Consider the following 19,499-nt stretch of genomic DNA (forward strand, 5'->3'; position numbering starts at 1 on the left):
GCTGGTTTTGAATTCCTGGGCTTCTTCCTCATCCTCCTGATTACCTCGGACTTCACTATGTTGCCTAAGCTGGGTTTGAATTCCTGGGCTCAAAAGATCCTCTTCCCTCATCCTCCTGATTAGCTGGGACCTCTCAGACACATGCCACCACTTTTACCCTTTCAGTTTCTTTTAAATAGATGTTATTTTCTCCATTCTGATTGTAATCCTACCATTTTCTTTTGGTGTATGTGTAATGTAGATCCATTCAGTTCTTTCCACAACTCTCACTAGGTCCATTGGTCTCACCTCAGTCCTGGAATCTTGGCCTGAGCAGGAGCAAAAAGAATAACTAATTGTGGAGGAGAAATAGGATTCTATTTCTCATGTTTCTCAAATCTTTCTTTTCATTTTTCTCCCTGTCCATTTTTTTCTAAACAGCAACTACAAAGAAGCTTCAAAACTTAGGAATGATGTTGTTCTTATTTCCCATGTAAGTTGAAATCTGAGAAGTGTGATTCCTGCATCAAACTCTTGTTTTTCAAGTAAATATCCACACTCAATCTTTAGCAGGATTATTGGGGTGGGTGAATTTTGCAGACAGAATTCTTATATAAAAGAGACAGACATGCTTACACTAGCACTTGTGAGGTTGTCCAGATTCCTGTAGGCTTCTTTTGTCTCCCATTGCTTAACAATAGTTTCTGATTTCTTTTTTATTCTCACCATTTAATTTTTAAATCATTTTATTGTCACTAACATATATTAATTGTACATACTATTGGGGTTCAGTGTGACATTTTCACAGGTGCCTGCACCATACAGTGACAAACCTTGCTTGCATAGCTCTCCCACTGACAGCTGTCCCAGGAGTCTGTTGGATTCCATCTATCATCCACATGTTTGCTCCTCCTAAAACCTGCTATGACAAACTCTGAAACCAATTGTTTGCTCCCTCTAATTGTGTTTACAAAGAATAAACAGGATCTCAGGAAGGGCCTGGGAGATTTGCTAATGAGAAAATTTCTGAATGTAAAGCCTGGACTCTGAACATCTTTTGGGTTGCCATTTTAAACCTAATTCTGTTTTCCTGGTTACGTCATGAATAGGCCAGGCTTCTGGATCTTGGGTAGAGGAAATGTTAATCTGTGTTCATAATTCAGTGTACATGGTTCATCAAGACTGAAATATGAAATTAGTGTAGATTCGATCCCATTTGGAAATGGCTTTTTTTGAGAAGATAAAACAAGTCAAAATGGATGTTTGACAGAAATAAAGATAGAAAAGTCAGAAGAAAAAAATCACAACTTGGTTATCTATATTGTAAATTTGTTTTCTGCTTTTCCCTGTTTTTCAGTCACATAAAAATATTTCAAATTACTCTTTAAATTGGCACCAAAATGAATCATTCAGAAGCAAGACAAAGGGATAAATGGGATGTAATTTTTTCCCTTCCCAGCTGTAGTGAAAACACAGGCAACAGGAGGGCTTGGTGAGGAGTCTGGATGAACAGATTGTTTGCTTTCTGTCTACTGTATGTTAATTAAACCAGTGATGGAAAACCTTCAAAGATAATTTTCTCCAACATATTTGACTACAGTTGTTAATCAGATAGCTCATGGAAACATTAAGTATATTTAATGATTTCCATTTGGATATAAGGAAGCATTAAAAACACACATTTCTATACATATAAATAGATCTTAACACATTCTTGAGACATTCTATTTGCAAATAATGAGACATTATATTAGCAAACTGTTATTGAAAAAGGTGCTTCATTAGTTTTCCAATAGAACATCATTACGAAACCATAAATTTATCTGAGAAAAAGAAACTCATGTGTATCTTTACGCTATTTTTGTAAATCTTGAGGTCTCTTTTGTGTCATTATCTATTATAAAATAAAGCAAAATGGAAGTAAACTGTGCTGGGCTGAGTATATTTATTTTGTCATACTCTAGTAATTTCATTTAAATACCTTGCATTTAATGAATAGTTATATATTGAAAATATTTGATCCCATCTCTTCATCTCTAAGTATTAACTATACTTATAATGTACACATGCCAAACAACCAAGAAGTAACTGCATAAATTGACATGCATCTTATTTAATTAGAACACATTGCTACTATACCTTTTGAGAGGCACTTTGTTCTGTACTTTACAAGTGAACCAAATCACCATTGTGAATCCTCTGCAGAAATAGTCATATTCTACACTGAAATCAGATTTACTGCTAGATTCATCTGAGAATAGATGAAAATATTTGGCTAAGGTAGTCTGCCATATGGCTTTGCATCTCAATGTATTGCAGAACTGAAGAAAAATTCCATCAAATAATGATATCTGTGGTTATGTTCAATAATAAACTGACTACCCCAGTTGGACTTTGAGGTTTCGACAGCATTACAGAGGGAGGTAACTATAGTGGATAAAGCTTGGAGAATGCTTAATCTAGAGAGATTGAGCGTTTTGAGTAGGAACTAGCTGCCATGTTATTAAAGTTCTCCAGGAGATTCCTAGGCTTCCTGGGTTCTTCCTACTCACTCAGCTATAGAACACTTCAGGTATTTGCTCCAACTACCTTTCTTTTTCCCCATCATGACTTACACTCCCAGCACACAGAATTTCTCAATGATCTCATTACCAGCAATGAACGCAGTTACCTTTGCATAAATGAAAACTGCTCCCCCACCCTCAAAACTTTGGTAAATCTAACAACTCCTTCAAGACCCAGCTCAAATATTGTCTTTTGAAATGAATCTTCCCTTGAATAGCGAACTGAATTTTCTCTTATAATCCAATAACTCCTTTCACTTTACTTTGCAAACACTTTCAGGCCTACCTACTTGAACATGAGGTTGTGCAGAAAAAGAGTTCACACGGAAGGCCTGAGACTTGCTCTCTTTAGAAAGGCCTTTTTAGAGGTTGGTGGTGGACTGACACCTGGGAATTTAGTCTGAGGAAGGATTCCCAAGCCTTCTCTGATTAAAGTGCCTCACTGTGCCTAAATCATTTGAGTATATAATATCATTTATGCTGAATATCTGCCTTCCTTCTGGGAGTCTGGAATTGGGGTACATGCTAGACAGAAGGTAGCTGTGTGAACAACTTCTAATAAAACCATGGGGACTAATTTTATAATGAACTTCCTTGATATACAATGTTTCATGTGTGTTGTCAAAATTTATTGCTGGAGAAATGTATAAGAAACACATTCCTATGTACCTGAAAAGGACACTTAGGTATGTGCCCTGGATTCCACAGACACTGTCCCATAGGCCTTGTCACTTAGTCTGATTTTCCCTTGTATTCCTTGTCTGTAATAAATCAAATCCTGCATGTGATTATATGATGACTCTTGGAATCTATTTAGTAAATCACCAGTGTTGCGGGGGTCTTGGGGTCCCCAATAAGAGATATTTTATAGTATAATGTTTGGGGGTGTCCTATTGGTATAAGTACAGGCACTAGTATCTAATAAATATATGGTTTTTAAATGATAAATCAATGAATGCATGATTGACTAGGTCACTGTTCATCTGAGACAGTGTTCAAAATGTTTATGTGGTATTGCTTTCTTATTTAGCTCATTCAGATTTCAACCATGTTTCTCAGTAATCAGAGAAAAGAACAGAAGAAGGAGAAAATAATGAGAAACAAATCTGTAGATGCTTCTATTGATCTGAGGTGAATTTGACTTAAAATAGGTCACTGGCTGGTGGTGTAATGTCCAACAACATTATGGTCGAAGCTTATTATCTCTGTCCTCTTTGATAATGAGATCACTGAGAAATATAACACATGTGTTTAAAGAATGTGGGCATGGTCCAGAGAGATTGAAAAACTATGAAGTAGATGAAAAGAGAATGATTATTAATTGATAATAGAAAGTTAGTAGAAAATTACTCTAGAAGCTTTGAGTTCTCTGTCTCAGGCAGCACAGAATTAGGACTTTAAGGGCCACGGCCAAGAAGCAAGTGCCCTGTTCTGCACCTTTACCCTTCTGTCACTTCACGTCATGTCAGAAATCTTGTTCACTCTATGGTACATTTCTGGTGAAGAACGTTTGGAAGTTTAAGAAAAATATAAAGAAAACAAAATAGAATGGGAAACTAATTACCAAGCACTTGATCCAAAATATAGACCAAATCAATTTACACTCATAATATTTAATATTTTATAATTGTACTATTAAATAAAATTATAGACATTTTAGTTTGTAGGTAAAAATAGTGAATTTTTCTGTAGGAAATAGAAAACTCAATCAGCCTTATGAGTAATAAAATGAAACTGAAGACAACATTAGGGAACTACTAAAAATAAAACACTGTGCTAATGGTTATGAACAAAGGTGTTTTATACATTACTTATTATTAATATTATTTTTATTAACCATTCTTATAACTACCATCAGTCAGGATTACTAATGTATCTGGATTGTCCCATCATCCCATTTTACATATGAGGACACCGATGTGGTTTAAAATGTTATATAATCTACTTCTTATCAACTCTTCCAGGTATGAAGTTAGCAATCTCTCCCAAATCCTAGTGATATAACACAAGAAAATTACCTAAAAGGAAAAATAAAAACCAGGCAAAAAATATGTGGCATTGAAATAGCAAAGGTAAGTAAACAATGTAGCAGGTGAGAGCAAATGAGGATAGCAGCATATCAGCCCAGTGACTGAGCACTCACAGCAGGGTCAGCAAGGAACAGCTACTAATATTGATTATGTCTTTTATTATAACATGAGGGGTTGGGAAGTCATTAAAAACAATCTTCTTATTCACTGAATTTTTTTTATTAACTTCCTAGTATTTTTTTAAATGGAATTCAAGTAGATTTCAGCAATTCAAGTAGATTTCAACCAATAACTGATTTTTCAGATAAACCTGTCAAAATCAGGGAATAGGCTCATTTCACAGAAGCTGTAATCTACAAGTAATCTAGAAATAGGAAAAGAGCCTCTAATTAAATCAGAGGTCCTATCATTTAATAAAATCTTTGTGATTGTCCATAGAGAACATTGCATTATCAACCTAGAAACCACATAGAATATTTAAGTATATAACCTCATACCATCTGCAAATGAGGGGGTGCAGCCTTATAACCTTTATGATATCTCTAAACTAGAAAAGTCTATTATTCTGTAGTTGAGCTAAATGTTTAGTTCTTTTTAACTAAATATCTGCTACCATTCTACTATTTGACTGAATATCTTGTTAATGCATTTTAGGCAATTTGCAGTCATATATTAAATATTCTACATTTGTTTTCATGTTTCCTATTTTATTTGGCAAAATTCATGTTTTATGATAGTCCAGTGGTCCCACAGCACAATAAATAACTAAAACTACTTGGTAAACAGCTTTACACTTTGATGCATTGGCCATCCTATACTGCCCTTGTGTTTCCTGTCTTGGGAATGGCTCATTTTAAAATGAGGACTTTTCACTAAAAACTTACATCCTGATGCATCAAAAAGCATTACTCTGCCAACTATGGGAGACAGAAAATTCTGTAAACAAGGACCAGTCATGGCCAACAGCCTTTCTCTTGGGAAAATGTGAACATTCCAAGTCAGAACAAGCCAGATGGAATTAATTGTTACAATGGTGCCCAGTGTCAGAGATGATATCCAAATGCCTAGGGCCCAAATCGCTGAGGGCCTTCTATTAAATTAAGATGACCAGATGTCTGATGGACTCAATCTCATTCCATATTGTCATCACATCATATTCTGTTTGTGGGGTCAGAATCCCTGATGACCCACTGTTGAGAATAGACTGACTTAGCCAATGACTACAGATGACAACACATTGACTTCTATCAGATTGTATTTTGTAAATTCTGCCTGATTTAAATCACATAAATCAAACATTAGCAAATTAGCACCAAATTTCCATAGGTTAAAAGTCCTCTAGAGATTTGTTTGGACTTGGATGTTGGTCAATAACACTTACAACATTCTCAAAACAAAGTTATTTCTATTACTATTTTTTTTGAAAATGAAACCTAAGGATATAACTATAGGCCAATCACTTAACTACTCAGGGCCATTAAAACATGATATTTATAAATGGAAGACACCACATACTCTCAGAAACAAACCCAATGTTATTTTTCTGAAATTTGACTTAGGTTGATTCTCAAATTTGACCTCAAATAACTTAGTATCGAACTGGGATTTCTACCTGCCCCCAAAAGATAAGCAATGCTCAATATATAATTGAACAACCAGGAGGGAATAAGCCCCCTTTATTCACAGGGGATATGTTCTAGGACCCCCAGTGGCTGCCTGAAAACCAAGTCCTATGATAGAATAATTTTTCTATCTCTAGGAAGCTTTTATCAAGGACTGTGGTCATTAACTTTTGCAGGTTGAGATGTAATAGAAAACTAGTGTAATTTTTTTCCTTCTTCATAGTTTCAAAAATTGAAGATTCATTCTTTATATATATATATATTAGCATTCTCAGCAAATTACTTCTTTCTTTCCTTATTAATTCAAGAATTTTCAACATTTCACTTAAAGGAAGCACTTTACAGGTTCAGTAAGACACATTCAAATTGTCCACATCATTACTTTGTGCTTTGGGCCATAGTTAATTAAAATACGAGTTGCTTGATCTGATAACCAAGATGAAAAGGCTACTAAGTGATTTCATGGGTAGGTATTATATACATCATATATACACTGGAAAGGAATGCCTCACATCCCAGCTAGATAGAGGGATTCAGTTTGAGATTTCATCATGCCACTCAGAACAGCACACAATCTAAAACTTACCAATTATCTATTTTTGGAATTTTGTAGTTAATATTTTCAGAACATAGGTGACTGTGAATAAATGAAAGCATGGAAAGTAAATCCACAGAAATGGGATGATTATGATACCTGATGTGACAATGCAGTTAGGTCCCTGCTCAGCCCCATGGCCTGGGCTTTGTCCATTATGAATAATCAGATAATACTAGTCATTAATTGTTAAATATCATTCCTGAATAAGGCTTTAAAATAAAATCAGGGAAACAGCATTTATAGGCTGCCTGTTGTGTGCTAAGTTTTAATATACAGCGTAAACAAAAGTCCAAAGAATCCAACAAAATAAAATCCTTTCCTGCATTCACAAAGATTTAATGTAAAATTGTAGTTCTCAGTATTAGATAAGGCATTTCTTTAACATGCATTGAACTCTAATGTTGTATAATTTACTAACACTACAGGGATTCTACATTTAACCAAAATTACTTCTCAGAAGCTTTAGAGCCTCTACTAAAAGCCTTTAATTCGTGATACAGTGGAAATATTCAAAGTTGTGTTTAAAAAATGCGAATAAGAATAGAAAACTACTTAAAATATGAATTGGAACAATAAAAGATATTTATACTTATGTGTGTGGGTGCATGTGCACATGCACGCACACACGCGTACACACACACACACACACACACACACACACACACACACACAGAAATACATTGTAGCACTGCCAGCCCTTTTCTCTGTTATTCAAGATGGCTCCTGGTTTTTGGTTTGTTCTTTTGGTGTATATACATTATATACATTTTCTACAATGTATTGCATATATGGAGAGAGGAAAAAAGCACTGTCTCTGTTATTAAAGGCCACCCACTTCAACTATTTAAACCTGATGAAGCCTTTCATCACCACTACCGCTTCATTTTCCTACAGTTATTTTAATGAGATCTCCAAACTTTACTAAAACCAATCACTCTGTTCTTACTGCATTACAATTATTGAATAAATTACATTCTTCTGCAAATCACTGTGACCTAAGCCAGGGGAAGGGAAGTGCCATGCTGTTTTCTATGTCTATGCTCCTTTTTGCTATTATAGTAAATGTTCACTAAAACTACCCAGGCCTCCAGCTGGACTATTTCCCTGGTTTATTTCACAATATAGTTGGGGTGGTGGCATTGTGGTCCCCTTGATGGCAGCTCATGCTTATGATAATCTTCTTTTTATGCTTAAAGTTTTTATATTAGGCTACTTGGATACATTAGGTCATTTCTGGAAAAAATTAGTCCTGCAAATTTCTATGTAATTTCCTATACTTTTCTCACCTCTTTTTGCTATATATGAGGTCCAACAAATAAAAGATAAGAATTATAGCACCATAACTTCAAAATCCCTTAAAAGGTTCAGAGAGATTAATACAACTAGAGAAAAGTAATTTTCCCCAAGTTGTTCTACTTCTCACATTTGATTCATATAGTTAATGAAATAAATGTTCACACAATCTCAGATCCATAAATCAATGGGAAAAACCACTTAGCTTTGATATCTGAAAATAACTACAAAAAAGTTCTATGGAAAAAAAAAACCACAGGAAAGATTTTTGCTTCTAAATATGGAAGCAAAATGTTAAGTAAAGAATTCACAAATACTTAGTTATAGGAAAGAGCATGTGATTCTTTTTCTTTTATTTAAGTTCTACTTAGTTATACCTGACAGTCGGATGCATCTTGGTGCATCATACAAAACTGAAGAATAATTTCATATTCTTTTGGTTGTACATGATATAGAATCACATCATAATTCTTAAAACCAAGTGGATATATTGTTCTTCATATTAAATTTGGAATGCTTCATATGCAAAGATTTACTTACTTGATTAAGTAGTTCTTAATATTTACTAGCAGATAGACAGCACAGAATTTACTCAACTTACTCAGGACACTTTATAATTAACTCAAGCTAGTATTCAAGATGAAGCACCTTAATACAGGGAAAAAATGTTTCTCTATGTAAACCTACAATTTTGAGTTAAAACAAATCATCTTCCAATTATTCTCTTTCCCAATAATGTGGAAAACTTCAAGCTAAAAATGGGGAAATGATGAAAAATAGAAAGTTCAAGATCAGTGTAAATTTAGTTAAAGTTTGTTTGGTTATTCAAAAAGTGTATCATAATGTTGATACTATATTTTAATCCACTGGATTTTACGAGATATTTTCAGGTTTTTTTTTAAAGAGAGATATTGAAATTTGAATAGCAAGTAAGAGTCATCCAAAGAGCAGTAGTGGTAAAGATTTCAGGAATTTCTCAAATGCCAGGAATGTCTGAATTCTGTCACTACTTTCCCAAATAACATTTCTTAATTGATTTGCATGATTGCATATGTTTATGCTGATTACACAATTTAACTTACATTGTAAATAAACCACAATCAACAAAATTACATTAAAAAAGAAATCAAGACAGTGAAAACTATACTAAAATTAGACTTCAATTTTGTGATATATTCCTGAAATATACAAACAACCAGTTAAGGATGAAGTCACCAAAGCCAGATGGAAATTGACATTTTTACAGGATCATATCTGAAACTTAAAAGATTAGCAGAGCTCTAACTTTTACAATGTAATGGTTTCACTCTTTTCTTTTTTCTTCACAATACATTTTTGTATTGTGAAATGTTTTTTGTTGTTGTTTTTTAGTCACAAGAAAATTCCAGACAAATTAGAAAACTCTTCTTTACATACTTATTGCAATATAAATTTAGAAAAAAACTCACCCTATGATTGCCTGATTTTAGTTCATGACAAAGAAAATTATCCAAATTTCATAAAATAATTAAAAACAATATCTTTCATTATTGGGCAAGCACTCCTTGCCAGGATATTGCCAAAAATTGTATTTTATATATGTACTATGTTCAGTAAATTAATAATGTGAGAATTATTGGGTTTGTTCTATAAAGGCATCTGGGTTTAAGAAAAGATGCTACAACTCAAAAAATTGCTGAAAGATGAAAATTCCACAATTTTGTATGGTTACAATCACCCCATTTATGAGCAAAATAAGACAGAAGCACTATTGTACCTGAAACGGTTTTAAAACATTAACCTAAATATTACTTTTCTTCTAATATAAAAATTGAATTATTAAGAATACAATAGAGCCCTGGGGTTGTGCCTCAGCAGTAGAGCACTTGCATAGCATGTGCAGAGGCACTGTGTTTGATCCTCAGCACCACAGAAAAATTAAAAAAAAATAAAAATAAAATAAAGGCATTGTGTCCATGTACAATTAAAAATATTTTTTTTTAAAAAAGAATACAACAGAAGTCAAAATCATATGATCATCTCAATTGATGCAGAAAAAAAACATTTGATAAAATTGGATATCACTTCATGATTAAAAACACCTAACAAATTAGGCAGGAAAGGAATTGACCTCAACCCAATTAAGGCCATATATAATAATCCAACAGCTACTATCGTACTGAATGGGGAAAACTTTAAGTTCTCTAAGATGTGAAACAAAGCAAGGATACCCATTTTCATCTCTTTTTAACATATTACAGGAAGTCCTAGCTATGGCAATGGGTCAAGAGAAATAAATAAAGGGTAATCAAATTGCAAAAGATCAAGTCAGACGGCTACTATTTGAAGATGACATGATCTTATATATAAATGAAACCCTAAGGAGACCACCAAAAAGCTCTTAAAACAAATTCAGCAAATTTCAAGCTATAAAAATCAACATACAAAAACTAGGAGCAACATCATTTCCCTAAGTACATGTATGAAAACACGAATGGTGTGACTCTACTTTATGTTCAACCAGAGACATGAAAAATCGTGCTTGATTTGTGTAATATGAATTGAATTGCATTATTCTGTCATATATAACTAATTAGAATGAATAAAATTTTAAAAATTAAAAAAACTAACAGCAATATTATATGCCAATAACAAATTACCAGAAATAAAAATTAGGAATGCCTTTCATTTACAACAGTTTCAAAAATTAAAAATAAAATACTTAGGAATGAATTTAACCAAATAGGAAGAAAGCTCCCTGCAACAAAAACTATTAAGCATAGATAAGTGAACTGAAGTGAACAGAAAAAGAAATGGAAAGATATCTTGTGTTCATGGATTGGAAGAATCAATACTGTTAAAACATCCTACTACCCAAAATGATATACAGATTCACACAATCTGTCAAAATGCCAGTGAGGTACTTCACAGAACTCCAAAGGCAAGGCAATCCTAAAGGGCTGCAAAACTAGCTGAGTTATAGAGAACACCTCCTTGGGTTCCAAATCCAAAGGATTCTAAACAAACAATCCTAAAGACTTAATGGAATCAGAAGGAGGAAAAGGAGGAAGATGATGATGAAGAGGAAAACAAGGAGAAGGAAGTAGACAAAGAAGGAAAAAAATTGTAGATTTTTTTTTAAAAAAATCTTGAGCAAAAACAACAAAGCAGAAGGCATTTTACTGTCTGACTTCAAAACATATCATAAAGCCATAGTAATCAAAACAGCATATAGTATTGGCATGAAAACAGACACATAGACCAAAGCAACAGAATACAGAGCCTACAGGTGTATCTACACATCTAAAACAACTGATTTTCAACAAAGTTATTAAGAACATATGTTGAAAAAAAGAATCGTTTTGAAAACATGGTGCCAGGGAAGTTGGGTATCCACATACAGAAGAATAAATCTAGTCCCCTATCTCACAGGAGTTACAAAACTCAACTCAAAATGGAATGAGAACTTAAACATAGGACATAGATCAGAGAAACTACTAGAAGAAAACATTGGTAGAAACATTGCAGGACATTGTTAATGATCAAGAAATTTGTGAGCAGACTCCACATGCACAGTAAACAAAAGAAGATATAGACAAAGGAATCACATCAAACTAAAAACTTTCTGCACAACAAAAGAAAGAATCATCAGAAATAAAATACTGCAAAGTGTGCATCTGACAAGGGGTTAATATTTGGAATATATTTGGAATATATAAGGAACTCTGGTAGCAATAAAGAAATAGATATACAAACTCAGTTAAAAAAATATCGGGCAATAGACCCACATTGACATTTCTCAAAAGAAGTCACACAAATGGCCAATGGGAACATGAAAAAAAAATGCTCAACATCACTCATTATCAGGGAAATGAAAATTCAAACCACAATGAGATATCACCATATTCCAGTATCACAGAGACGAAGGAAGTGCTGGTGAGGGTATAGAGCCTTGCACACTATTGGTGGGAATATATGTTAGTACAATCATGGAAAACAGTATAACGCTTCCTCAACAAATTAAAAAGAGAAATTACATATGATCTAGCAATCCCATCAGTGGGTATGTGTACAAAGGAAATGAATCTTTCCATAAAAGAGCCACCCACACTCCCAAGTTCTGTGGAACTATTCATAATCACCAAGATACGGAAGCAACATAAGCATCCGTCATTTGTTGGATGGATAAAGAAACTCTGGAATATACACACAATGGAATACCATGAAGCCATTTGAAAAATGATGTCCTGCCATTTGTGATGACAGGAATGGAACTGGAGATCACTATAACAACTTAAATGAGCTAGTCACAGAAAGAATGAATTCTGTACAATCTCAATTATATGTGGAATCTAAAATGTTTGATCTCATAGAAATTGAGAGTGGAATGATGGTTACCAGAGGCTGGGGACATCAAGGTTGGCAGGGCAAAATGGCAAAAGTTGATCAGTGGGTCCTAAATTTCAGTTAGATAGGGGAAGAGTTTCTGCTGTGCTATTTATTGCATAGTAGAGAGACAACAGGAAAAAGCTACATTCTATCTCAAAAAAAAGAAAAAAGGAATTTTGAATGTTTTCACCACAAAGCTATGATAAATATTTGAGATAGATATGTTTAGAAAAAGAGATAATTTAAAATATCCAACAACTATCTCATGTACAGGTGATGGAGTTATCAACACATAATTTCCTTCTTGGACATTTATCTGCATGTATGCACATGGACACGTCCATAAAGTTATGTATATAACTGCATACATGTGTACATATATGTGTGTAACTTCACTACATAATATCTTTCTATAGTAATGGTTATATATAATATTCAACAAATAATCAGAATCTATGAAAAACTGATTCTCAATGGCAATACTTTCAATTTGATATGAGATGCTAAACTTTTGTAAACCACTTCAAGTCTTCTCTCAGGAAACATTCCAGAGTAGACTCTGAAAACTATTGCACACCCATTGCATCACTCATCAGCAGGATGGTGTCTTTCAAAAAAGTTTATATATTAGGTGAAAATGGAATCTCCGATGGTTCCATCATTGACACAATTTTTATTATTTTCCGTGATACTGGTGATCAAACCCAGGGCCTTATGCATGCAAGGCAAGTACCCTACCCTAGTCCCTCTCACTATTTGAATTTACATTTTCTATTGCTATACATCTGTCAGAAACAACTTTATTTATGGTGACATATTTTTCCTTAACATACGAGAATATTATATTGTTCCGTTGTTTTTGCAATGTTTTGACTTAAGGACAGATGGAAGGATTACTTTTTCAGATAAAACTCAATAAGCATGATTATCTACATCTTTATTTTCAGCATATACTATGGGAAAAATATTCCATAAATGTATGGAGAATGCTTCTGCCTCTCACAAGACACAAGTTAAAACATTTTATTGATGGTCTCTCCTGAAACTGTGAAGGAAAAATCACGTGTGTCTTGACTATGTGATCTATATCACCCTAGACTCGTGAATCTTCTAGAAGAATTGTCATACCTATGGAAAGAAAGGTGCCCATTAATTTTTGTCTCACCTAGGGCATTTTGTTCAATAGGCAGTCTTTATTACAAATCAATAAAAAATAAGCATTTGATCTATATTGTCATCTATATTGGCCTATAGAATAAAGATAGCATACCACCTTTTATATAGTCTGATTCAAATCATACTTTACAAATATCTGCTTTTGTAAAAATTCTACATCCAGTTTATTATCACCTAGTATTTGTTTGATTAGTCATTCTACTGATTAAATCACAGTAAAGTAGTTTTAAATTGCCAACCACCTAAATATGGCATCACCAACTTAATCCTAATTTGAAAACTTGCCAATGTACATATTTTAGACCTTTTCAAACAGGTTAGAAACTCTTGCCAGAAAATAACCACTATTTAAAGCAATACAGCATTTGATTTTATCACTGAACAGTGAGATTATAATGTATTTTATCCTTGTCAGAGTATACAATTTTGTAGATGATGCCACACATTAAGTATTTCCTCTTCCTCATCTCTATGGTATGGTTCAATATGCTGATCCTATTCCACCATGCAGTAAATAATGCATTTTGATACTTCAGACATAAGCCTGAATATTACATTGAGGCAATTCTCACAAACTGTAGATAACAGTATTATGGGGATTATTTGATTTTGAGAGAAAAGGTTAGATACAATTTATATAACTTACAAATGGTTCAAGGGGGGAAAAAAGGCAAAGATGATAGTACAAAAGGTAACAAGAAATTGTTAGCCCAGGGAAGGATTAAAATTCTTTACAAATTATTGGAATATCCTTATCTTTCCTAGAAAATATACATATCAGGCATCTTCCAATTCTGTTTTCTCAGTTATTAGTTAGTCCTGGAACAGCTTTAAAAAAAAAACAAAAACTGAGTCTCCAAAAATTCTAACAAATGGGACAGTAGGCTCATATGATAGATTACCCCCAAAATGGCAGTTATATAAATGATAAATTTGGTGCCAAATCAAGGACAATGGCACTAAATTTATTTATCAGAGGCTTTAAGAAGCCAAAGTGAAATTATTTGATAAGTGAGTCTAAGTTTTAAACAAAATAGAATAAGGAGAAAGGGAATGAGAGATAAAATGGATGTTATGATCCTGAATTCGTTTCCTACTCTGTTAAATAAAAATCAAATAATTATGATGAAATTCAGAAAAACAATCTAGAGCAAAGATATTAATATTTAAATTTCATGAATTTAAATCCAGATGTGCATGAATAACACTCAGGACTAAAGAGAGGGTATTAAGTTAGTGTAAAATACGTGATGCCAAATGAGGTCCATGGCAAGGAAAAGCCAGAAAAGTCTTTAGCAAACTAGGAAAGTGAAAAGCAAGGCAAACATGTTTTGATTGCAGGTATTTAGACTGGTGCTAGATTGTATAAAAATAATTTAGGGAATCAGTTTAAGTGAAGAGAAGCCCTCTGGAGACAACAGGTGATCTGATATTGTCTTTCTAGAATGTGCAGTGTGTTGTTCCAGGCCTGGGCCTGAGTCCATGTTTCTAAACTCTATGGAAAAGGGATTGGCCTTACTATTCTCTTCACTTACATGAAAACTGCATAATGGGTTTACTGCATTTATAGTTCAATTAATATGAGCTTCAGAATGGCCATGCTTCAGTAGAGAAAATTGAGAAAGTGAGATATTAATGAAATAAATATATACAACCTGACTACTTCCAATTTCAAAAACAGGTGAGAGCTAGCCATGAGTACTTCCAATGTTCATGCACAGAAACCACTATTTCCCTTCAACTTTAGTCCTACTTGAAAGTTAAGTGACTGAATCTATTCTAGAATCCACACGTTTAATCTCTTATTTATCTCTTAGTCCTTATAACACGTTTATCTCTTATTCCTTATAACATGTTTTTATGCTACACAGATAATTTTCTTTCACGTTTCCCAGAGGAAAAGCAAGAGACAAACTTTCAAGCATACAGTTTATAGAAGATGACATGTGAAAAAAGAAGTAGAAGCGGCAGAAGAAAATACATTGTCGTGGTCTCATGTTAACTTTACATAACGTCTCACAACACACCGCTCTGAAGTGAAGTGTTTTAACCTGCCTTCGTTATGAATTATTTGGCTGGGTAACAGATAGGCAGACTGGAGTCATTTTTTAAAGCCATCAACATCATTCATTGCTATTTGGAATGCTGAGGGAATGCTTTGTTCCTTTCTCACTTATCAATCAAATACTCCATGAAGTTTAATTAAAATTAAGTCAAAAATATTCTGTTTGTATAAATCTTAAATTTGTTAACCTGTTATTGGATTTAAGAAAAAATAGCTGTTTAGAAACCTGATTTAATTTTCTATTTATATGTAAATTTCAGTTTATAAGCTTAGATTCAGGTCTTCTCTGAGAATGTTCAACTTAACTCTACCATACTTAAATCCAAGGTGAATAGTCTGAGAAAACCCTCTCACCAATCTCTAAAACCCATATGCCAATATCATACATTTAAAACATTTCAAAGTACTCTGAAAAATGCCTAAGTTCCCATTGAGTAAAAAAAAATTACTTTGACTTCAACTTATTGTAAAATCATTCATTCATTCATAAATCAAATCATGTCACTTGCTAGCTCCTAACATTCCTAGGGCTTCCATTGTTCTGCAGAAGCAGCATCAGAGAAGAGCTTAGGCAGGAGTGAGTTTATCCACAGCACAGGCAGGAGGAAAGTATGTGTGGGAGGGAAGGCTGGGGGGTCAAGGGCTGGGTGCTTTGAGAGAAGGAGGAGAAACAAGTAGGAAACAGACTACCCTGGAGTTTTACTCTGAGGGAGTCAGAAAAGCACTGGAAAGATTTAGGAGGAAAAGGCCAGATCTGTCTGGTACATGTTTTATAAAGACCATCTCTGTTATTCACTGAGGAATGATTCGTGTATGTTCAGTTACCTTAAGCTCAACTGATAAAAATAAAATGGAAAAATGCTCTGAAGATGTTCAGTTGTCATAGAAATATCCACATGCTCACTCCATAAGGGGTTGGCCAATTTCCATGGTTATTTGGCACCATAAAGAAAACTATGAAACAAAAAGAAGCACAGTACTGTTATGGTTTGGAACTTGACTATCCCCCTAGGCCTATAAGATACAGGATTAGTCAACAGCCTGTGGCACTACTGGAAGGTACTGGGCCTTTGGTAAGTACCTAAGGTAAGACCTAGCAGGAGGAGGTTGAGTCATCCTTCCTAGAAGGGGATTTGGGGATCCTATTCCCTTCCTCACTCTTTTTGCTTTCTGGTCATCATGAGATAAATGGGTTTCCACTGACAGGATCAAAGCAAAAGAGCCATTGACCAAAGACTAAGACCTCTGAAACCATGAACCAAATGAATCTTTTCTCCTTCAAGTTGGTTGATCTCAGGTACTTTGTGATTCAATCTGATGGAAAGTTGACTAACGCAGGTACTTTTAGGCTGACAGATAGATGACAGACAACTTAAATGTCTAAGATTATAAGTTTGCCCATTTCATGGATAGGTGCTCCTGAACATTCGACAGGGTTACTTCTCAATAACCCTTCGTAAACTGAAAACGAGCCTCAGTCAGAAATATACGTGATACCTCTAAACTCCTGACATCAGAGTGCACCCTAGCCTACCTTAAATACATGTAGGAACACGTATGTTTACTAAAATTGGGCAAAATCATCTAACACAAAACCTATTATATAATAAATGTTGTTTATTTTATGTAACCTGTTGAATTACCATACAGAAATTGAGAAACAGAATGGTTGTGTTGGTACATGTTCATATTATCTTAAAGTCTAAAACTTTTTACTGGAACTATGCTAAGCTGGGGCCAGTTTTTATTAAATGAAGTATATAAAACACTTGACCGTGCATTTTCAACATGTAACACCAGCAATTTTCTATATGAAAATAACTCATCTCCACTATTACCCACGAATATAGCAGAATGTACATTTCAACCCCACACATCAAAGTGTGGCATAGATAAGCAAAATAATCTAATTTGCTCTATTCCCATTTTTCTTTGTTTACTATTCCAAAAGGAATATTTCAAAAGGTAGAAAAGCAATTTAATTTTAAATTAAAATCAAAGACAAAAGAAGCAGAGGAAACATCCCACAATTTATGGAGGTTTATTCTCACAGCAGAAACTCTACCCAAGGTTCACAGTTCTACCAGAAGTCTCACCAAAGAGACTTGGTTGTCAATGCATTTATTGTCTTAATAATTCAGAATTGTAAAGAGTAATGGTGTTGGTGTCCTGGCTAAATAATAAGCCCTGAGAGTTATAGTAGATGTGCAAGAAATCTTGACTGAATGCATGAGCAACCTGGCAGATGTACAATTCACTTTTAATATGACAGGGGAAATTAGGGATAGTTATAAAACTAAAACACCTGGAAGTTGAAGTTTAATAAAAAGTCTTCAATTTCCTAAAATTGACAAAAAGAAAATAATAAACTAGTTTCTCAAATTTTAAAATGCATCAGAATCATATAATTTTCCTGAGGTTTTCTCAAACCTACCCTTTCTCAGAGACTCCAGGAGATAGTGAGGCAGGTGGATCAGAGAACTAGGAGAAATAATACTTTTAGTGAAACACTGAATTATATTTCTCCATCATCTCTGGGGTTAAAGATCATGCATTTATACCTTGAGGACACCTTCCATGTTTTTAATGTCAAATATGAGAGAAAACATAAAATGGTCTATGGATATTAGTTCTAATTTTATACTCAAAATGGAAAAGCCTTGTTCAAATATTTGGAAGTTTATATTAATTCCTTATCTGCATATGTCCCCTTTAAAAAATACTTTCTTAAAACCTACCTTTTTTAGTTTTCACACTGATTCTTGAGTTACATAAGGCAGTATCATTGCTCCAATTTTACAAATGAAGAAATTCATCCACAAGTGGGTAAATACCCTCTCTGTAGTCCCACCACCAGTCCTTGAATAGTTGACACCTAAACCAAGTTCTTCAGACATCAGGGTGTTCCAGCTCCCACCCAAAGACTGTGTGGACTGCTTATTGTCAGTACCCAACTCATTGTTACAGTGATATTCATTCTTTTCCCTAGTATCCTACTCCAGCACCACACCTTCTTTTGTGGTGTCCAATGTAACAACCAGAAATGGACATTCTTGAGATAAGGGTACACAACGAAAATTAGGGATAATGGAGATTAGAATTCTCTTTGAACTTGAATCGTTCTCATACAGGAGGTGCATGTTTGAATTTCTTCTGCTTTTTCTTACTTGACACTTTGACAACCCATGTGAATACATAGTGTTATGGCAAATTGCTGGACTCCATCAGAGTAATAATGTTATTGCCCTAGAGTTGAGCCCTGACTTCTATAGGGTAAATATTGGGAATTAACTGATAGAGTGATGGCCTCGGTAGATAAGCTACTTGAGAAAATTAACTTGATTTCTCAATGTGGGTACAGAATTTTCCTGGAGGGAAGGGAAGGCGCTTGTTAACATGAAGATCTGACTTATATGTCCAACACAGGCCTGGCATTCTGCAGTACTGACCAACTCCCAGGTAATGCTGCGGGTTTCCCTGGTCTGTAGACCATACTTTCAGCACCAAGACTGGAGAGAGATAAATTAAACCTGTAACTCCAGAAAAAAAAAAACAAGATCTAAAGAAAAACCCAGATAGGGGTGAAAAGCAAAAATGAAATAAAGCTACATAAATAATCTTGTCTCTCTGGGACATTAGCTGCCTTAAGTTTACCTAAAATTATTGCATAAGGATAGCTCTTATACAAAAACTTCGTTTCTTCACCTGCTTAGTGAATATTGACCTAGTGTAGTAGTCAATTCCTCCACCTGACTATGACCTTCGAAGAAGTCAGGTGGTCATTCATTCTTAAAAAATAACAAC

At 34.2% G+C, this 19,499-nt stretch overlaps 1 protein-coding gene across 2 annotated transcripts in view; it reads right to left on the reverse strand.

Annotated features, from left to right (window-relative positions):
• Plxdc2 (plexin domain containing 2) overlaps nt 1–19,499 on the reverse strand; it is a 421,355-nt gene that overhangs the window by 256,847 nt on the left and 145,009 nt on the right. Inside the window, exon 3 of one of the 2 annotated variants that reach the window (XM_078023341.1) lies at nt 213–308. The exons of the other annotated variant lie outside the window; for it this stretch is intronic. Within the exon in view, the coding sequence (XP_077879467.1) occupies nt 213–308 (96 nt within the window). The remainder of the gene's footprint in view (nt 1–212; nt 309–19,499) is intronic. 2 annotated transcript variants of the gene reach the window in all.

This window comes from Ictidomys tridecemlineatus, chromosome 10 (assembly GCF_052094955.1).
Source record: "Ictidomys tridecemlineatus isolate mIctTri1 chromosome 10, mIctTri1.hap1, whole genome shotgun sequence".
Taxonomy (NCBI): domain Eukaryota; kingdom Metazoa; phylum Chordata; class Mammalia; order Rodentia; family Sciuridae; genus Ictidomys; species Ictidomys tridecemlineatus.